We start from the raw sequence: 12494 nt of genomic DNA, 5'->3' as shown, positions 1-12494 counted from the left end.
AGATTTGTTCATCCTGGAGGATGAACTCGGGGTGTGAAGTGTGTTGGCCCAAGTGAGTCAGTGAGCCCGTGACAGCACATCCTCACTCGGCCGACCACAACCGGGCCTTGGTCCTACGTGTGGGTCTGCAGCAGATGTATAACCACCGCTGGACTGTGCGCTGGCAGGCTGGACTGCAGGGCACCGCCACTGGGCTGGGAAGCCTTGCGCCTTCCACGAGGTCACTGTTACTGTTAGAAGGGAGTGATGTGCTGTTGTGGTTCCAGAAAAGCCAGAGTCCACAGTGCCACAGACCTAGGTCAGAACTCACCAGAAGGTGGCCCAAAGAAGATGTAGGTCTTCAAATGCCATTATTTGGACTTGGAGGCACCACATATTTCTGCATTTTTAATACTTTTTAGCTGTCTCCTTTAGCGTTATTCCAACTTGCTTGTGTGTTCTTGACGCAGATGTGTTGTGGGACGTGACTTGTCTGGTTTCAGGCACAGAACGGGCTGGCGTCCTGGAGAAGCACTGGACCGATGGGGTGGCAGGTGGCCCGGGTGGCCCCCGCCCCCCCCCCCCCCCCACCCATCCTGGGACCGCTCTTCCGTACTCCAGCTCGCCAGGCCGCAGAAGCACTAACAGCATCACAGCATCCCGGGAGCTGGGGCCGCAGGGGTACCGATCACAGCCTCCCTTCCCTTCCTCATGGGATGCTTTGGGCGCTTGTTGAGTGAGGCTGTTAGGTGAGGAGGACAGCCCTGCAGAGAGGGGGCCAGCGTGCGCCACCCCTGCTGAGCCTCCTGGGTGGTGCCAGTCGTGAATCAGGCCTGATGGCGCTCGGGTGGTGACCCACATCTCCCCTGCGCTCTGTATGAGGTGCTGCATGGCCGGCGGCCAGTGGGGCCCGGAGTGGCCGCTGTGGCCTCAGTCCGGCTCCTCTGTACACCCGCGGAGCATGAGTGTGTCGGGGCCTGACTCGGGTTTGGCCTCCAGCCGGCGCTCAGGGCACTCGTCTCTCCTCCAAGGCCTGTCAGACCTAGTGAGGGTCCAGCATAGATGGGGGCGGTGAGAGATTTTCACCGTAGTCTCACAAAATGGTTAGATTTTTGCAAAAACAGGATCTCACCTCAGTTCAAGCCATGTTGCGTGTTTTGTGGGTCACTTTGTCCAAGGCGCAGCGGATATAATTACAGAGGACCACCGTGGGGCAGGGGCTCAGCTCAGCAGTTCCTCAGGGACCCACAAGGGGTGGGGAGGCTGGTTAGGGGGTCCAGCACTAGCATTAAAATGCTTCCACCCGGAGTGACACGCTCGTGTTCCCTGGGCTGAAGCAGCTGGGCTCACAGTGCCCTCCAGGGGGGAGAAGCCAGAACCTGGGAAGTGAGCCTGCTCGCCCCATGGAGGCTGAGCCTAAAAGGCGTCTTAGGGAGCAGACACCGTGAGTTGGGGGGGGGGGGGGCGGGGATCCTGTGCCCTGTGCGGGGCCTGCCTGCTGATCCTGCACCCCCAGAAGGAAGCACAGCAGCTCCCAGAGCCGCCACCTGGCCCCCTACCCACCTTGAGCTTGTGTGTCCCCAGCTTTGGCTGGAAGCCCGAGGGTCATATCCTGTGGCTCCTCCAAATCTCAGCTAGGTTGTTAGGGGAGGCTGGGTGGACTAGCCTAGGGCCGTACGCAGGAAAGATTCGTGGGGGCGTAAGTGCTGGGGACATACAAATGGGGACAAGGGCTTTTATTTGGGGATGTGCTGCTTTCCATAGCCGCCAATTAAAGAATCTCAGGGCTGCCCGAGAGCCTCCAACGCAAGAGAAGCCCCTCCCTGCGTGGAGTGGGCTGTCAGGGCTGCACCCCGGGAAGGGGTGGATGCTGTCGGGGAAGCAGAGGCTGGAGAGACAGAGGGGCACTTAGGGTTTATTGTGACCAGGTTGTTCCCGAGTTCAGAGCTGCACGTCCAGTACGAGGCGGCACCTTGCGGCTCCAGGTGTCATCACAGGATGAAACACACGGTTTCTAACCCCCTAATTCCCAGACATGGTTGAACACTTAAGAGAAGATGAGGTTTATTTATTTAGCCCTTTATTTATGGCCCATGAGTTCCTTCAAGTCCTCTCTGGTCTGATGTTTGGGTAGGGATGCCAGTCCCCACTCTTCTGATGTCCTTCATCCCGGATGACGGACAGGACAGTCTCGCTGCCTCTGCGAGGGGCCCGTCCCCACACACCCGGACCAGGGCTCCCCTCAGCGGCCAGGAGACTCACCAGGGATGGAGGAAGGACCTCTGAGCCGCGGCGTCCAAGGCAGGGACGCGCCTCTATTCGTTGACCTCCTCCTCGTCGTCCTCAAAAGCTTCCTCGCCCTCGTCGGCCGTGGCGTCCTGGTACTGCTGGTACTCGGACACCAGGTCGTTCATGTTGCTCTCGGCCTCAGTGAACTCCATCTCGTCCATGCCCTCACCCGTGAACCAGTGCAGGAAGGCCTTGCGCCGGAACATGGCCGAGAACTGCTCCGAGATGCGCTTGAACAGCTCCTGGATGGCCGTGCTGTTGCCGATGAAGGTGGCGGCCATCTTCAGGCCGCGCGGCGGGATGTCGCACACGGCCACCTTCACGTTGTTGGGGATCCACTCCACGAAGTAGCTGCTGTTCTTGTTCTGGATGGCCAGCATCTGCTCATCCACCTCCTTCATGGACATGGGGCCCCGGAACACGGCGGCCACGGTCAGGTAGCGGCCGTGGCGGGGGTCACAGGCCGCCATCATATTCTTGGCATCGAACATCTGCTGGGTGAGCTCGGGCACCGTCAGCGCCCGGTACTGCTGGCTGCCACGGGCGGTGAGCGGTGCAAAGCCGGGCATGAAGAAGTGCAGGCGTGGGAAGGGCACCATGTTCACGGCCAGCTTGCGCAAGTCGGCGTTGAGCTGGCCAGGGAAGCGCAGGGAGGTGGTGACCCCGCTCATAGTGGCCGACACCAGGTGGTTGAGGTCCCCGTAGGTGGGCGTGGTCAGTTTCAGTGTGCGGAAGCAGATGTCGTACAGGGCCTCGTTGTCGATGCAGTAGGTCTCGTCCGTGTTCTCCACCAGCTGGTGCACGGAGAGGGTGGCGTTGTAGGGCTCCACCACCGTGTCCGACACCTTAGGTGAGGGCATCACGCTGAAGGTGTTCATGATGCGGTCGGGGTACTCCTCGCGGATCTTGCTGATGAGGAGAGTGCCCATCCCAGAACCGGTGCCGCCGCCCAGCGAGTGGGTCAGCTGGAAGCCCTGCAGGCAGTCGCAATGCTCGCACTCCTTCCGCACCACGTCCAGGACCGAGTCCACCAGCTCGGCGCCCTCCGTGTAGTGGCCTTTGGCCCAGTTGTTCCCGGCGCCGGTCTGTCCTGGAGTCAAGCAAGAGAGGGGACACGGTTCAGACAGGGCTATGGGGCGGGGGGAGCTGCGCGGGGCCATTAGTACATTTAAAGTGTGTTAGGAAACGATTAGATAATAGAGCGAGGGTTGGGCGCCGGTCCCCCAGCACTGCAGGAGCGTGGGAGGGCAGGCAGCTGCTTCAGACAAGGAAAATCCGCCAGTTTTAAGATGTACGTGTGTTCTGACCTGGTAATTCCATTCTTGTTTTTAAGTAGATAATTCTCCCACAAGGTAAAAGACAAAGAGAACAGAAAGTATACATTAAAAAACAAATTGCTTTCCCCTCTCCTTTGGGCTCTCTGAATTTTGTACTACACACAAATACTTCCTTTTCAAAACAGTAATACTTTCTCATGTTAATTGGGCTTCTCGTTCATCATCCAGAATTACGGTTGCAAAAGTTTCTGAGCACCCACTATTTTGCACCTGTAATTAAACACCCAGCACAGGAAGTCATTCATTCCTGCCCTCAAATTGCTTCCAGTCAGTCGTGGTAAGATTAACATGTGTGAAACTCTTTGTATTTTTCCCAAGGAGTTCAAGTAACTAGAAAGAGACCTTCTCGTTAGTCTGTTTTGGGTTTTTTGTTTGTTTTAAACAACGGTGCTTTTTCCCCATCATGCTTATTTCTACTTTACTCTATGGAAGAAATTTTTAATCTGAAAGGTTGGCTGATCCTAACTTTCAGTTCACTTCGTTATAAAATGGAAGCTCCATCAGTAGACAAAGCATTTTTTCCAAGCTGTATACACAGGCCTGTGTTTGTTTGAATGGATGCACTTAAAAAGATCTGGCAAAGAGGGCCGGGAGGAACTTATTTTCGTTTTTGCTTTTCTGGACACTGCGCATTTCCTGTAATGCAGTGCTCTTCAGACACCACTGCTCTGTAGCCCTGAAAATATTTAAAAACTACATACCCCAACATTAAGCTGACATCTAACGTCTTCATAAATTCAAATAGTTGCAGATTCAAATAGTTGCAAATGATATTTTAATTTCCGAGGTACTATAAATACTCCCTTTTGAAAACAAACATGTTATACATCATTCTATTAAATGTATCCCACAGAGTCCATGTAAAAATCAGGAATAGGGAATTCCCTGGTGGTCCAGTGGTTAGGGCTTGGCAGATTCACTGCCGCAGCCAGGGTTTGATCCCCGGTCGGGGAACTAAGATCCCACAAGCCGTGCGGCGTGGCCAAAACCAACAACAACAACAACAAAAATCAAACAGGAATAAATCCTAAGTTGAAACTGATTTAAAAAAAATTCCTATGATCACAAGGTGTTTAAAATGTCAATAACTGTATTCTTTTCAATTAGTTCATTTATCCAAGTGTGAACATCAGATATTGCCAGAATGAGACAAGGTTTGGCATCTTTTTTCTTTTTTTTTTTTTGGCCACACCACACCACATGTGGGATCTTCCCTGACGGGGGATTGAACCTGTGCCCCCTGCAGTGGCAGTGCAGAGTCTTAACCACTGGACCACCGGGGAAGTACTTGGCATCCATTTTATTCCTTTTTCTTTGTTTTTACATATGTAAATACTGAGAAGTCTTGTTCACATAAATATGTAAATGGAATCAATTGTATTCTAACAATGTCATTGAATTATTTGATCTTCAGAGTTAAATGCCAAAAATCAAATAGTGTGCTTCCCTGGTGGCGCAGTGGTTGAGAGTCCGCCTGCCGATGCAGGGGACGCGGGTTCGTGCCCCGGTCCAGGAGGATCCCACATGCCGTGGAGCGGCTGGGCCCGTGAGCCATGGCCGCTGAGCCTGCGCGTCCGGAGCCTGTGCTCCGCAACGGGAGAGGCCATAACAGTGAGAGGCCCGCGTAACGCAAAAAAAAAAAAAAAAAAAAAAAATCAAATAGTGATCTATCATCATAAAGTATTTTTAGGGACTTCCCTGGCTATCCCACATGCCACGTGGCACAGCCAAAAAGAAAAAAAAGTATTTTTAATCATCTTTCAGCCCAAAACTCAATTTTGTGGAAAGCAGAATTGGAAACACCTGACTTGCATCAATCACACTTTCCTTCTGTTGGTCCAAAAGGCTTTTGCACCAAGACTTACCTAATGCTTTCAATGAAAGGCTCTTTGTGTGGTCCCGTATACTTAGACAGGGTTGGAAATTTTGAAATAATTCCAACACAACTTTGCAAATATGGTTTTTAACGAAACGTTTTAAATATATTTTTGTCAAAATTTTTAGGTTGCAGATTTAGCTTATTCAGGTTGTAAAAACTATTGGCCATGTAACCTAACTGGCAAAGGCAGCCCTCATTATCAGAGCGATTCTGTAGATTGGACTTACTTTGTGTCAGAAAAACATGACTTTAATGTTCAACTCAAATCAATATGTTAATATGCATTTTAAGGAATATTAGAGAAACCACTGGGAACTGAATTCTAGAGCACACTGTAAGGTAAGTTACAAAAAGCAGTAAAATCAAAGTAAATGATGCAGAGATTTAAAGATAAATTAAAAAGACAAGGCATTGCCATTTCTCATTAACTGGTAATTAGGCAGTGTAAGGTGCCGCTAAAATGGTCAGCTGTTGAGGAAGCAAGGAAGGCTATTTAAAGGCCTTGTATTTCTTCAGTTTGGGTATATCAAATTTGGTTTTGAAAAGAATCATGTATTATAAGAAATTTTAAAATAAATCCATCAGCCCCCTTATCAAACTTTCCCTACATATCGAACAAAAGAGACCACGGTGGTCCCACTGCTGAAGGTGGAGCCGGCAGGGGATTCAGCTGCGTCAGGTGGACTCAGAAAACAAGAGGAGCAGAGGGGCCAAGGCGCTGCTGGCACATGCTGTGCAGACCTCTCCCCCGTTACGCCAAAGACACTCCCTTGATTTCTGTCTACACCCACTGGTGGCAACAATTCACCACCACCCCCGTGCACCGATAGGGGAAACAGCTGTGGCAGTGACACAGCCGGGGCTGCCCCTGGAGACCCGCCTAGCACCACAGCAGAAGGAAGGCTCTGGGCGCTTGGGGGCAGGGCCTGTTCTCGGACACCCCCAGATTCTGCAGTTATCCCGGGGGGCGGCCTCACACATGGGGAAGGAGTCTTAGCTCAAATGTCTTTGGATCTTGCACAGCATTTATCAGTGCTAAGTCCTGTGGTGTAAAGTGCAAGTCTATAAAAGAAGAACCACGGAAATTCTGTGATTTTTCAGTAAGTTTAAGATGTACTGACTATTAGTGATTCGTATCTTATACCAAGGGAATCCCTTCGGGAAGCATCTAAAGAAGTCCTACAAATCCATAAGGACAACGACAGCCTTTAGGAAGAAGGGCAAAGATATAAGCACAGATCGCAGGGAGGAAAGTGCAAGTAACAAACCCATGGCATACTCCTCACGAGGGAAATGCAAACTAAATAAGGAGATTCGGTTACCCTCCACGAAGCTGACAGAGCTCAAAAGCTTGGTAACACCGTGCTGATGGGGGTCTGGGGCAAGGCCCTCCCACACACACTGGAGCCACTGGGGGCATGAGGAGGACGGGCCTCCACAGGGGGCAAGTCAGCGACAAGGATCAAGGTTGGTCCCATTGACTCAGCGAGTCTACCCAAAACGTGCAGAATGACATGTGGACAGAGACTCACCAGGGAGCAGTTTGTAATAGTGAAAAGGTCAAGAGCTAAATATCTATGAGCAGAGGACTGGTGACATCAGCGAGGCCATCGAGCCGGGGGGCAGAGATGGACAGACTCCAGAGGGGCAGCCTTGAGTCCTGCCACGGCCCCTTGGGGCGTTTCCCCCCCAGCAGGTAACTGCATTCTCGCTCGGGAACACAGACTCCCTTTATGGTGAAACCTGGCTGGCTGCCTTCTCGTATGAGGCTGGAAAACCATCACATCCTTCCTAGGCCCCCACGACTCTCGCACCTCCCCACCAAGCCGGCACGCACCGGGCCAGCCTCCCACCTGGAGCTTGGTGAAGAGCAGATACACCTTCAGCTGCCCCGAGGGACTAAGAATGATTTCACTAAACAGCGTGGAAACCAATGACCGGAGTGCAGTGGGGACACCGGGCGACAGGCAGCCACAGCCAGTGAAGCCCCTTGGCCTTGACCCTCCCCTCCCTCCAGCTCACACCATCCACTTGGCTTCCTCGGTGTTTACAGCATGATCAGCCATGAGGTTTTCTCAGCCATTGACAAAAGAAGGAAGCTGGAGGCTTCTGAAAATATTTTGCCACTGTCTCATAGCAACAGACGTTCCCAGTTAAATATTTGGGGGTCAGGAGTTGAACATCTTCTGCAATAGAGGTTGGGACATTAACCAGTGGTTCCAGATTGTAGAACACGAAACTGCAACAGATCCCAGGGGCCTCAGAGCCCACCCCTGGTTCACCTCCAGCTCACACGGGGTGTGGGGTAAAGCTTAGGGCTACGTGCTCCCGGACTCCCCTCCAGCCCTGAATCTGAAAGAGAAAGTTACACGTACAGAGAGGCCTAAGGTCAACCTTCCTGGTGCTTCGCTTTGTCCCACAAAACTCTCTCCCACTAATAGGCATGACTGCTATGCAACGAGCAGTTTGTTAAGAAAAAAGTGGGGTTTTCTAAAGCATATTCATGTTTAAAACTCAAATGCAGAGAACTTCCACTTTTAAAATTACACTTACTTCAAGTCAGTGGTTTTTTTTAAACTACTTCAAACTATATCTGAAAATGGAATGACACTGTTTTTTTAAATTCACCAACTCTGAAGGCAATGGGGGTGAACCATCTCCATTCACAGGCAACTCAGCCTCTTTTATTAACTGGAGAATGACTTAAAAACAATTGTTGAGCCTAACAGCACACCACAGTGCGTTCAGACATCCTGGGTCCTCTCCATGCCCCACGGCAAACATGTTATTTTCTTAGTTAAAAATTGTGTCAACTTTTAAAAATTTCTATCAAAGCTGTTTCACATCAGTACCATCTTCGTTCCCCTAATTTGGTAGAATATCTCTATTAAGGCTGTGAGTACTGCTGTCTGATACAACTTTCTGCAGTGATGGGACTGTTGTGTCTTTGCACTGTCCAATATGGCAGCCACTAGCCACACTTGGCTATTGAGCACTGGGTGTGTCGAGTACAACTGAGGAAGTAGACTGACTTTATTTAACTTCAATTAAATTTAAATAGCCACATGTAGCTAGTGGCTACCATATTGGATGGTAGGATCTTGAAGCATCTTTGCTTGAGGACAATTATGTAAAGTCTAGTTCAACAAAAGGTAAAGAATATAAATGTCCCCATTTGTAGACTATAAAAATACTGGTAATTTAGATTTTTTGATGTAATAAAAGGGGCACCAGAGACCTTTGTCCTGGTCTATTTGAAATATCAAAGGTGACAAAAACCCTTGAACAAATTATCAGAAGCTTCGCCTGTCCCATTGCCTGTGTAGGCTGTCATTGTGATGGGGAAGGGGATGATACCAAGAGGACTCATAAACTTCGTGAACATGTACCTCGCTGAAGGTATCTTGCTCTACCTTTATAACAGGTCACTGCCTGATTCTAATACAAGGGAATCAATTCATGTACCGATAAAATCTTCCAAGATTCTGCCTCCTCTTGTACACTTTGAAGTAACCTTGACTCACAAAACCATGGCTCCAAGGTGAAAGAGGCTGGTCACACTAACATTAAACTTCGTTTAATTTTATATAATTTCTTCAGGAGTTTGCAGAGGAACAGGCGCTGCCATCATTTTCTGGGTGGAGGAAGGGGGAAGGAAGATTTGCCCAAATCCAATAAAACTAATAAATTCATATGGCACCAACCTTTGGAAAGAAAGCAGAACAACTGTCTATAGATGATGGAAGAAGAAATATAAACACACTGAAGTTAAAAGATGAGCAACATAAAAACCAAAGACAAATTATTACCATATTAGGATAGTCATTTATGAGAGGGAAAAAGAAGTTAATGTCTAAAAATTTTCAAAATGAAGAACTATCACCAGTAAGCATTTCATTTAGAGAATCAAAGGTTACTTTTCCCCAAGAGGGTACTTTTCTTTTTTTTTTTTTTTTTTTTTTGTGCGGTACACGGGCCTCTCACTGTTGTGGAGCACAGGCTCCGGACGCGCAGGCTCAGCGGCCACGGCTCACGGGCCCAGCCGCTCAGCGGCACGTGGGATCTTCCCGGAACGGGGCACGAACCCGTGTCCCCTACATCGGCAGGCAGACTCCCAACCACTGCGCCACCAGGGAAGTCCAGAGGGTACTTTTCTTAAAGAAGCTGTCTATGGGGCTGGGGACTGCTGATTTCCATTCTAAGCTTTTCTACACCACGTGATGTTTTTAATCTTGCACCCAAATTAGCTGGATGTTTAAAAAATAAAAAAGAGGGGGCTTCCCTGGTGGCGCAGTGGTTGAAAGTCCGCCTGCCGATGCAGGGAACACAGGTTCGTGCCCCAGTCCGGGAAGATCCCACATGCCGTGGAGCGGCTGGGCCCGTGAGCCATGGTCGCTGAGCCTGCGCGTCCGGAGCCTGTGCTCCGCCAAGGGAGAGGCCACAACAGTGAGAGGCCCGTGTACCGCAAATAAATAAATAAATAAATAAATAAATAAATAAACAAATAAGAGGAAGAAGAAAGCAGGAAAGACAGAACCTACCGAAGATGAAGTTGTCAGGCCGGAAGAGCTGCCCGAAAGGCCCAGACCGCACACTGTCCATGGTGCCCGGCTCCAAGTCCACCAGGGCGGCCCTGGGCACATACTTCTGAGCTGGAAGAGAACAGAGCCCACCCACAAGGGTCAGTCTCTGGTTCCTAAGGCAATGGACTTCCCAGGAGCAAGTCCCACCAGCACAGCCGCCTGAGATGTACAGAGCGGGCTTTCTTAGAGTCACAGAATCTCAGCCCTGGGGGAGGGGAGCCCCAGAGAACACAGTCCACCGTGGACTTGTCCGGATGAGGAAGCCAGCCCGGCACAGGGCACAGGAAGTTCCTGGAAAAGGCAGGATGAGAAACGAGGTCTCCCGACCTCCTGCCACCTGTATTTTCCAGTTCTCACCCGTGGGCAGTTCTACTTTTTAGCTCCACGGAAATCGTACTTGCTGCAGCGAGTGGCAGAGCTGCTGGGACACTTTGGCACCTCCCTCCCTCACACGCACGTGAACCCACAAGCGAGTCTGAGCACCTGTTCCAGGTGCGTCCACGGCTGTTTCCCAGGAGACTGTCTCATTTACGGACAAGTGTGGCCGTGTGCCGTTTCATCTGTAAGCACATGCTCACATCAACTGGGCAAGAAACTGTCCCCATGAGGGTGGGGTCACTAGGACTGCATTGGGAACTGCTCTACAACCCACCCTGCTACGCACATACCCAGGCTGAAGAAAGAATGTCACCAGGCTAGGCCTGAGGGTGACCAGCAAGTGCCATGTATATTGCCCTCTTCTCAGTTCCATCCAGGAATCTCACCATCCATGTCCTGCTGTTCCAGACCTTTTTAAAACCCAGTAATTTATGTGTTCTGTTCTTCCCAGCTCTCATGTGGACAAGCAGTAGTAACTCCAAAGACGGAGCGTGATTATCTCTGGGGCCGGGGACACGTGTATGGAAGGGCAGCTCCTGTCACTTCCTGGGTGTTCTTTCAATGTCTTAGTTTTGTGTTGTCTTGTGAAGGGCATGTATCACTTTTATAATAAACGTTGTTACAAAAATAAAGTATAATGTAACCACCATATAGATGTAGCTACCCAGGACAAGGGTGATACTATTCTCAAACTTGGATAAACCACAACCTGGAATTTTTACTAAACTCCACCAGATAATGACACTCTCTGTCTGTAGTTGCAGCTTCCAGGGGATGTAAAGTCTTTTTGGAGGTCTGCAAAGGGCCAGAAAAATCATTTGAGGGAGTGTTTTTCAAAGTTTTAGCCAAAAACTTTCATTAAGAAATAAAATTTTAAAAGATAAAATAAATTTTAATAAGAGCCGGACATGACCCACGAAGCTGATATCACAGCAGCAGCGGGTCCACTTCAAGAGCTCAGACCCGCCGGGGAGGACGAGATGCTGTTTGAAATCAACCGACGTCGGATTTCCCGCCCCGAGCAAGGGAGGAGCCCGGCGTCCGGCTACAGCTGGGAGGATTTTTCCAGAGTGAACCATCCACGCGCCGGGCGGCCCCGCGGGTTGGGGAGGGGGAGCATGGCCGGGGTCCCACAGGGCGATGCCGGGGTCCCAGAGAGGGATGGCCGGGGATGGGGGAAGGGCGGGGTCGCGCCGCGCCACTCACACGATGACTCATTGTAGTAGACGTTGATCCTCTCCAGTTGCAGCGTCGAGTCACCCACGTAGCCTCCAGCAGGGTCGATGCCATGTTCGTCGCTGATCACTTCCCAAAACTTGCAAAGGGCGGGGCGGAGGACAGACGGTCAGCCCGGGGCCCTGGCACCCGCGGCTCCCCTAGGGCCGGCCCGGCAGGCGGGCGGCGCGCGGGGAGCGGCCGCAGAATTCCAGGCGCGCCTGAGCTGCCAGCGGGCGCTCCGGGGCCGCGGGGACGGGGAGCGGGGCCGGGTCCCGCGGTGACGGCCCCCTCGGCCGCGCCGGTCCTCCCGCGCTGCCCCGGCCCGAGGGATTAGGGAGAGGCGGGCCGCCCACCCGCAGGGAGCCCGGCCCGGCCCGCGCCCACCTTGGTGCCGATCTGGTTCCCGCACTGGCCCGCTTGGATGTGCACGATCTCCCTCATGGCGCGAGCTCGACGCTCGCTGCTCGGACAGCGCGGCGACTGCGGGCCCAGCAGCTCGGCGCCCTGGACTCGGCGCCAGCCACCCCTCCCCGACCCTCCCCCAGGCGCCCTGGCCAATGGCCGGGCCCGCCCCCCCCCGGCCGCGCCCCCTCCGCCCCCGCCCCCCGTGCGCCCTCCCCCATCTCCCCGGGCTAGGCCGGGTCTTCCCAGCTCCCGCCTCACGCCCCCTCGCCCCCGCGGTCCTTGCGCCTTCCCCCTGCCCCCACCCCGGGCCCCCAGCGGTCTGTGCGCCTCCCTCCGCTCCTCCCCGTAGCCAGCGCGCCCTGGACTCCCCACCAAGGGCCGTTCTTCCCGGGCCGCCTCGACCCTGCGCGGTCCCGGAAGGGAGAA

General features: G+C 52.2%; 1 protein-coding gene across 1 annotated transcript; it reads right to left on the bottom strand.

The window, feature by feature from the left end:
• Nucleotides 1-2042: 2042 nt before the first annotated feature.
• On the bottom strand, nt 2043-12151 carry TUBB6 (tubulin beta 6 class V). Its single transcript, XM_065889589.1, has 4 exons — nt 12048-12151; nt 11652-11760; nt 10026-10136; nt 2043-3358 (listed from the first exon to the last, which is right to left on the bottom strand). Exons 1-4 carry the CDS (start codon nt 12102-12104, stop codon nt 2295-2297), a joined length of 1341 nt encoding a protein of 446 aa, XP_065745661.1. The 5' UTR covers nt 12105-12151; the 3' UTR covers nt 2043-2294.
• Between the last annotated feature and the right edge of the window lie 343 nt (nt 12152-12494).

Source organism: Phocoena phocoena, chromosome 13, assembly GCF_963924675.1.
Source record: "Phocoena phocoena chromosome 13, mPhoPho1.1, whole genome shotgun sequence".
In the NCBI taxonomy this organism is placed as follows: Eukaryota; Metazoa; Chordata; class Mammalia; order Artiodactyla; family Phocoenidae; genus Phocoena; species Phocoena phocoena.
The sequence above is the reverse complement of the archived record's forward strand: the minus strand, read 5'-3'. Positions and strand labels throughout refer to the sequence as shown.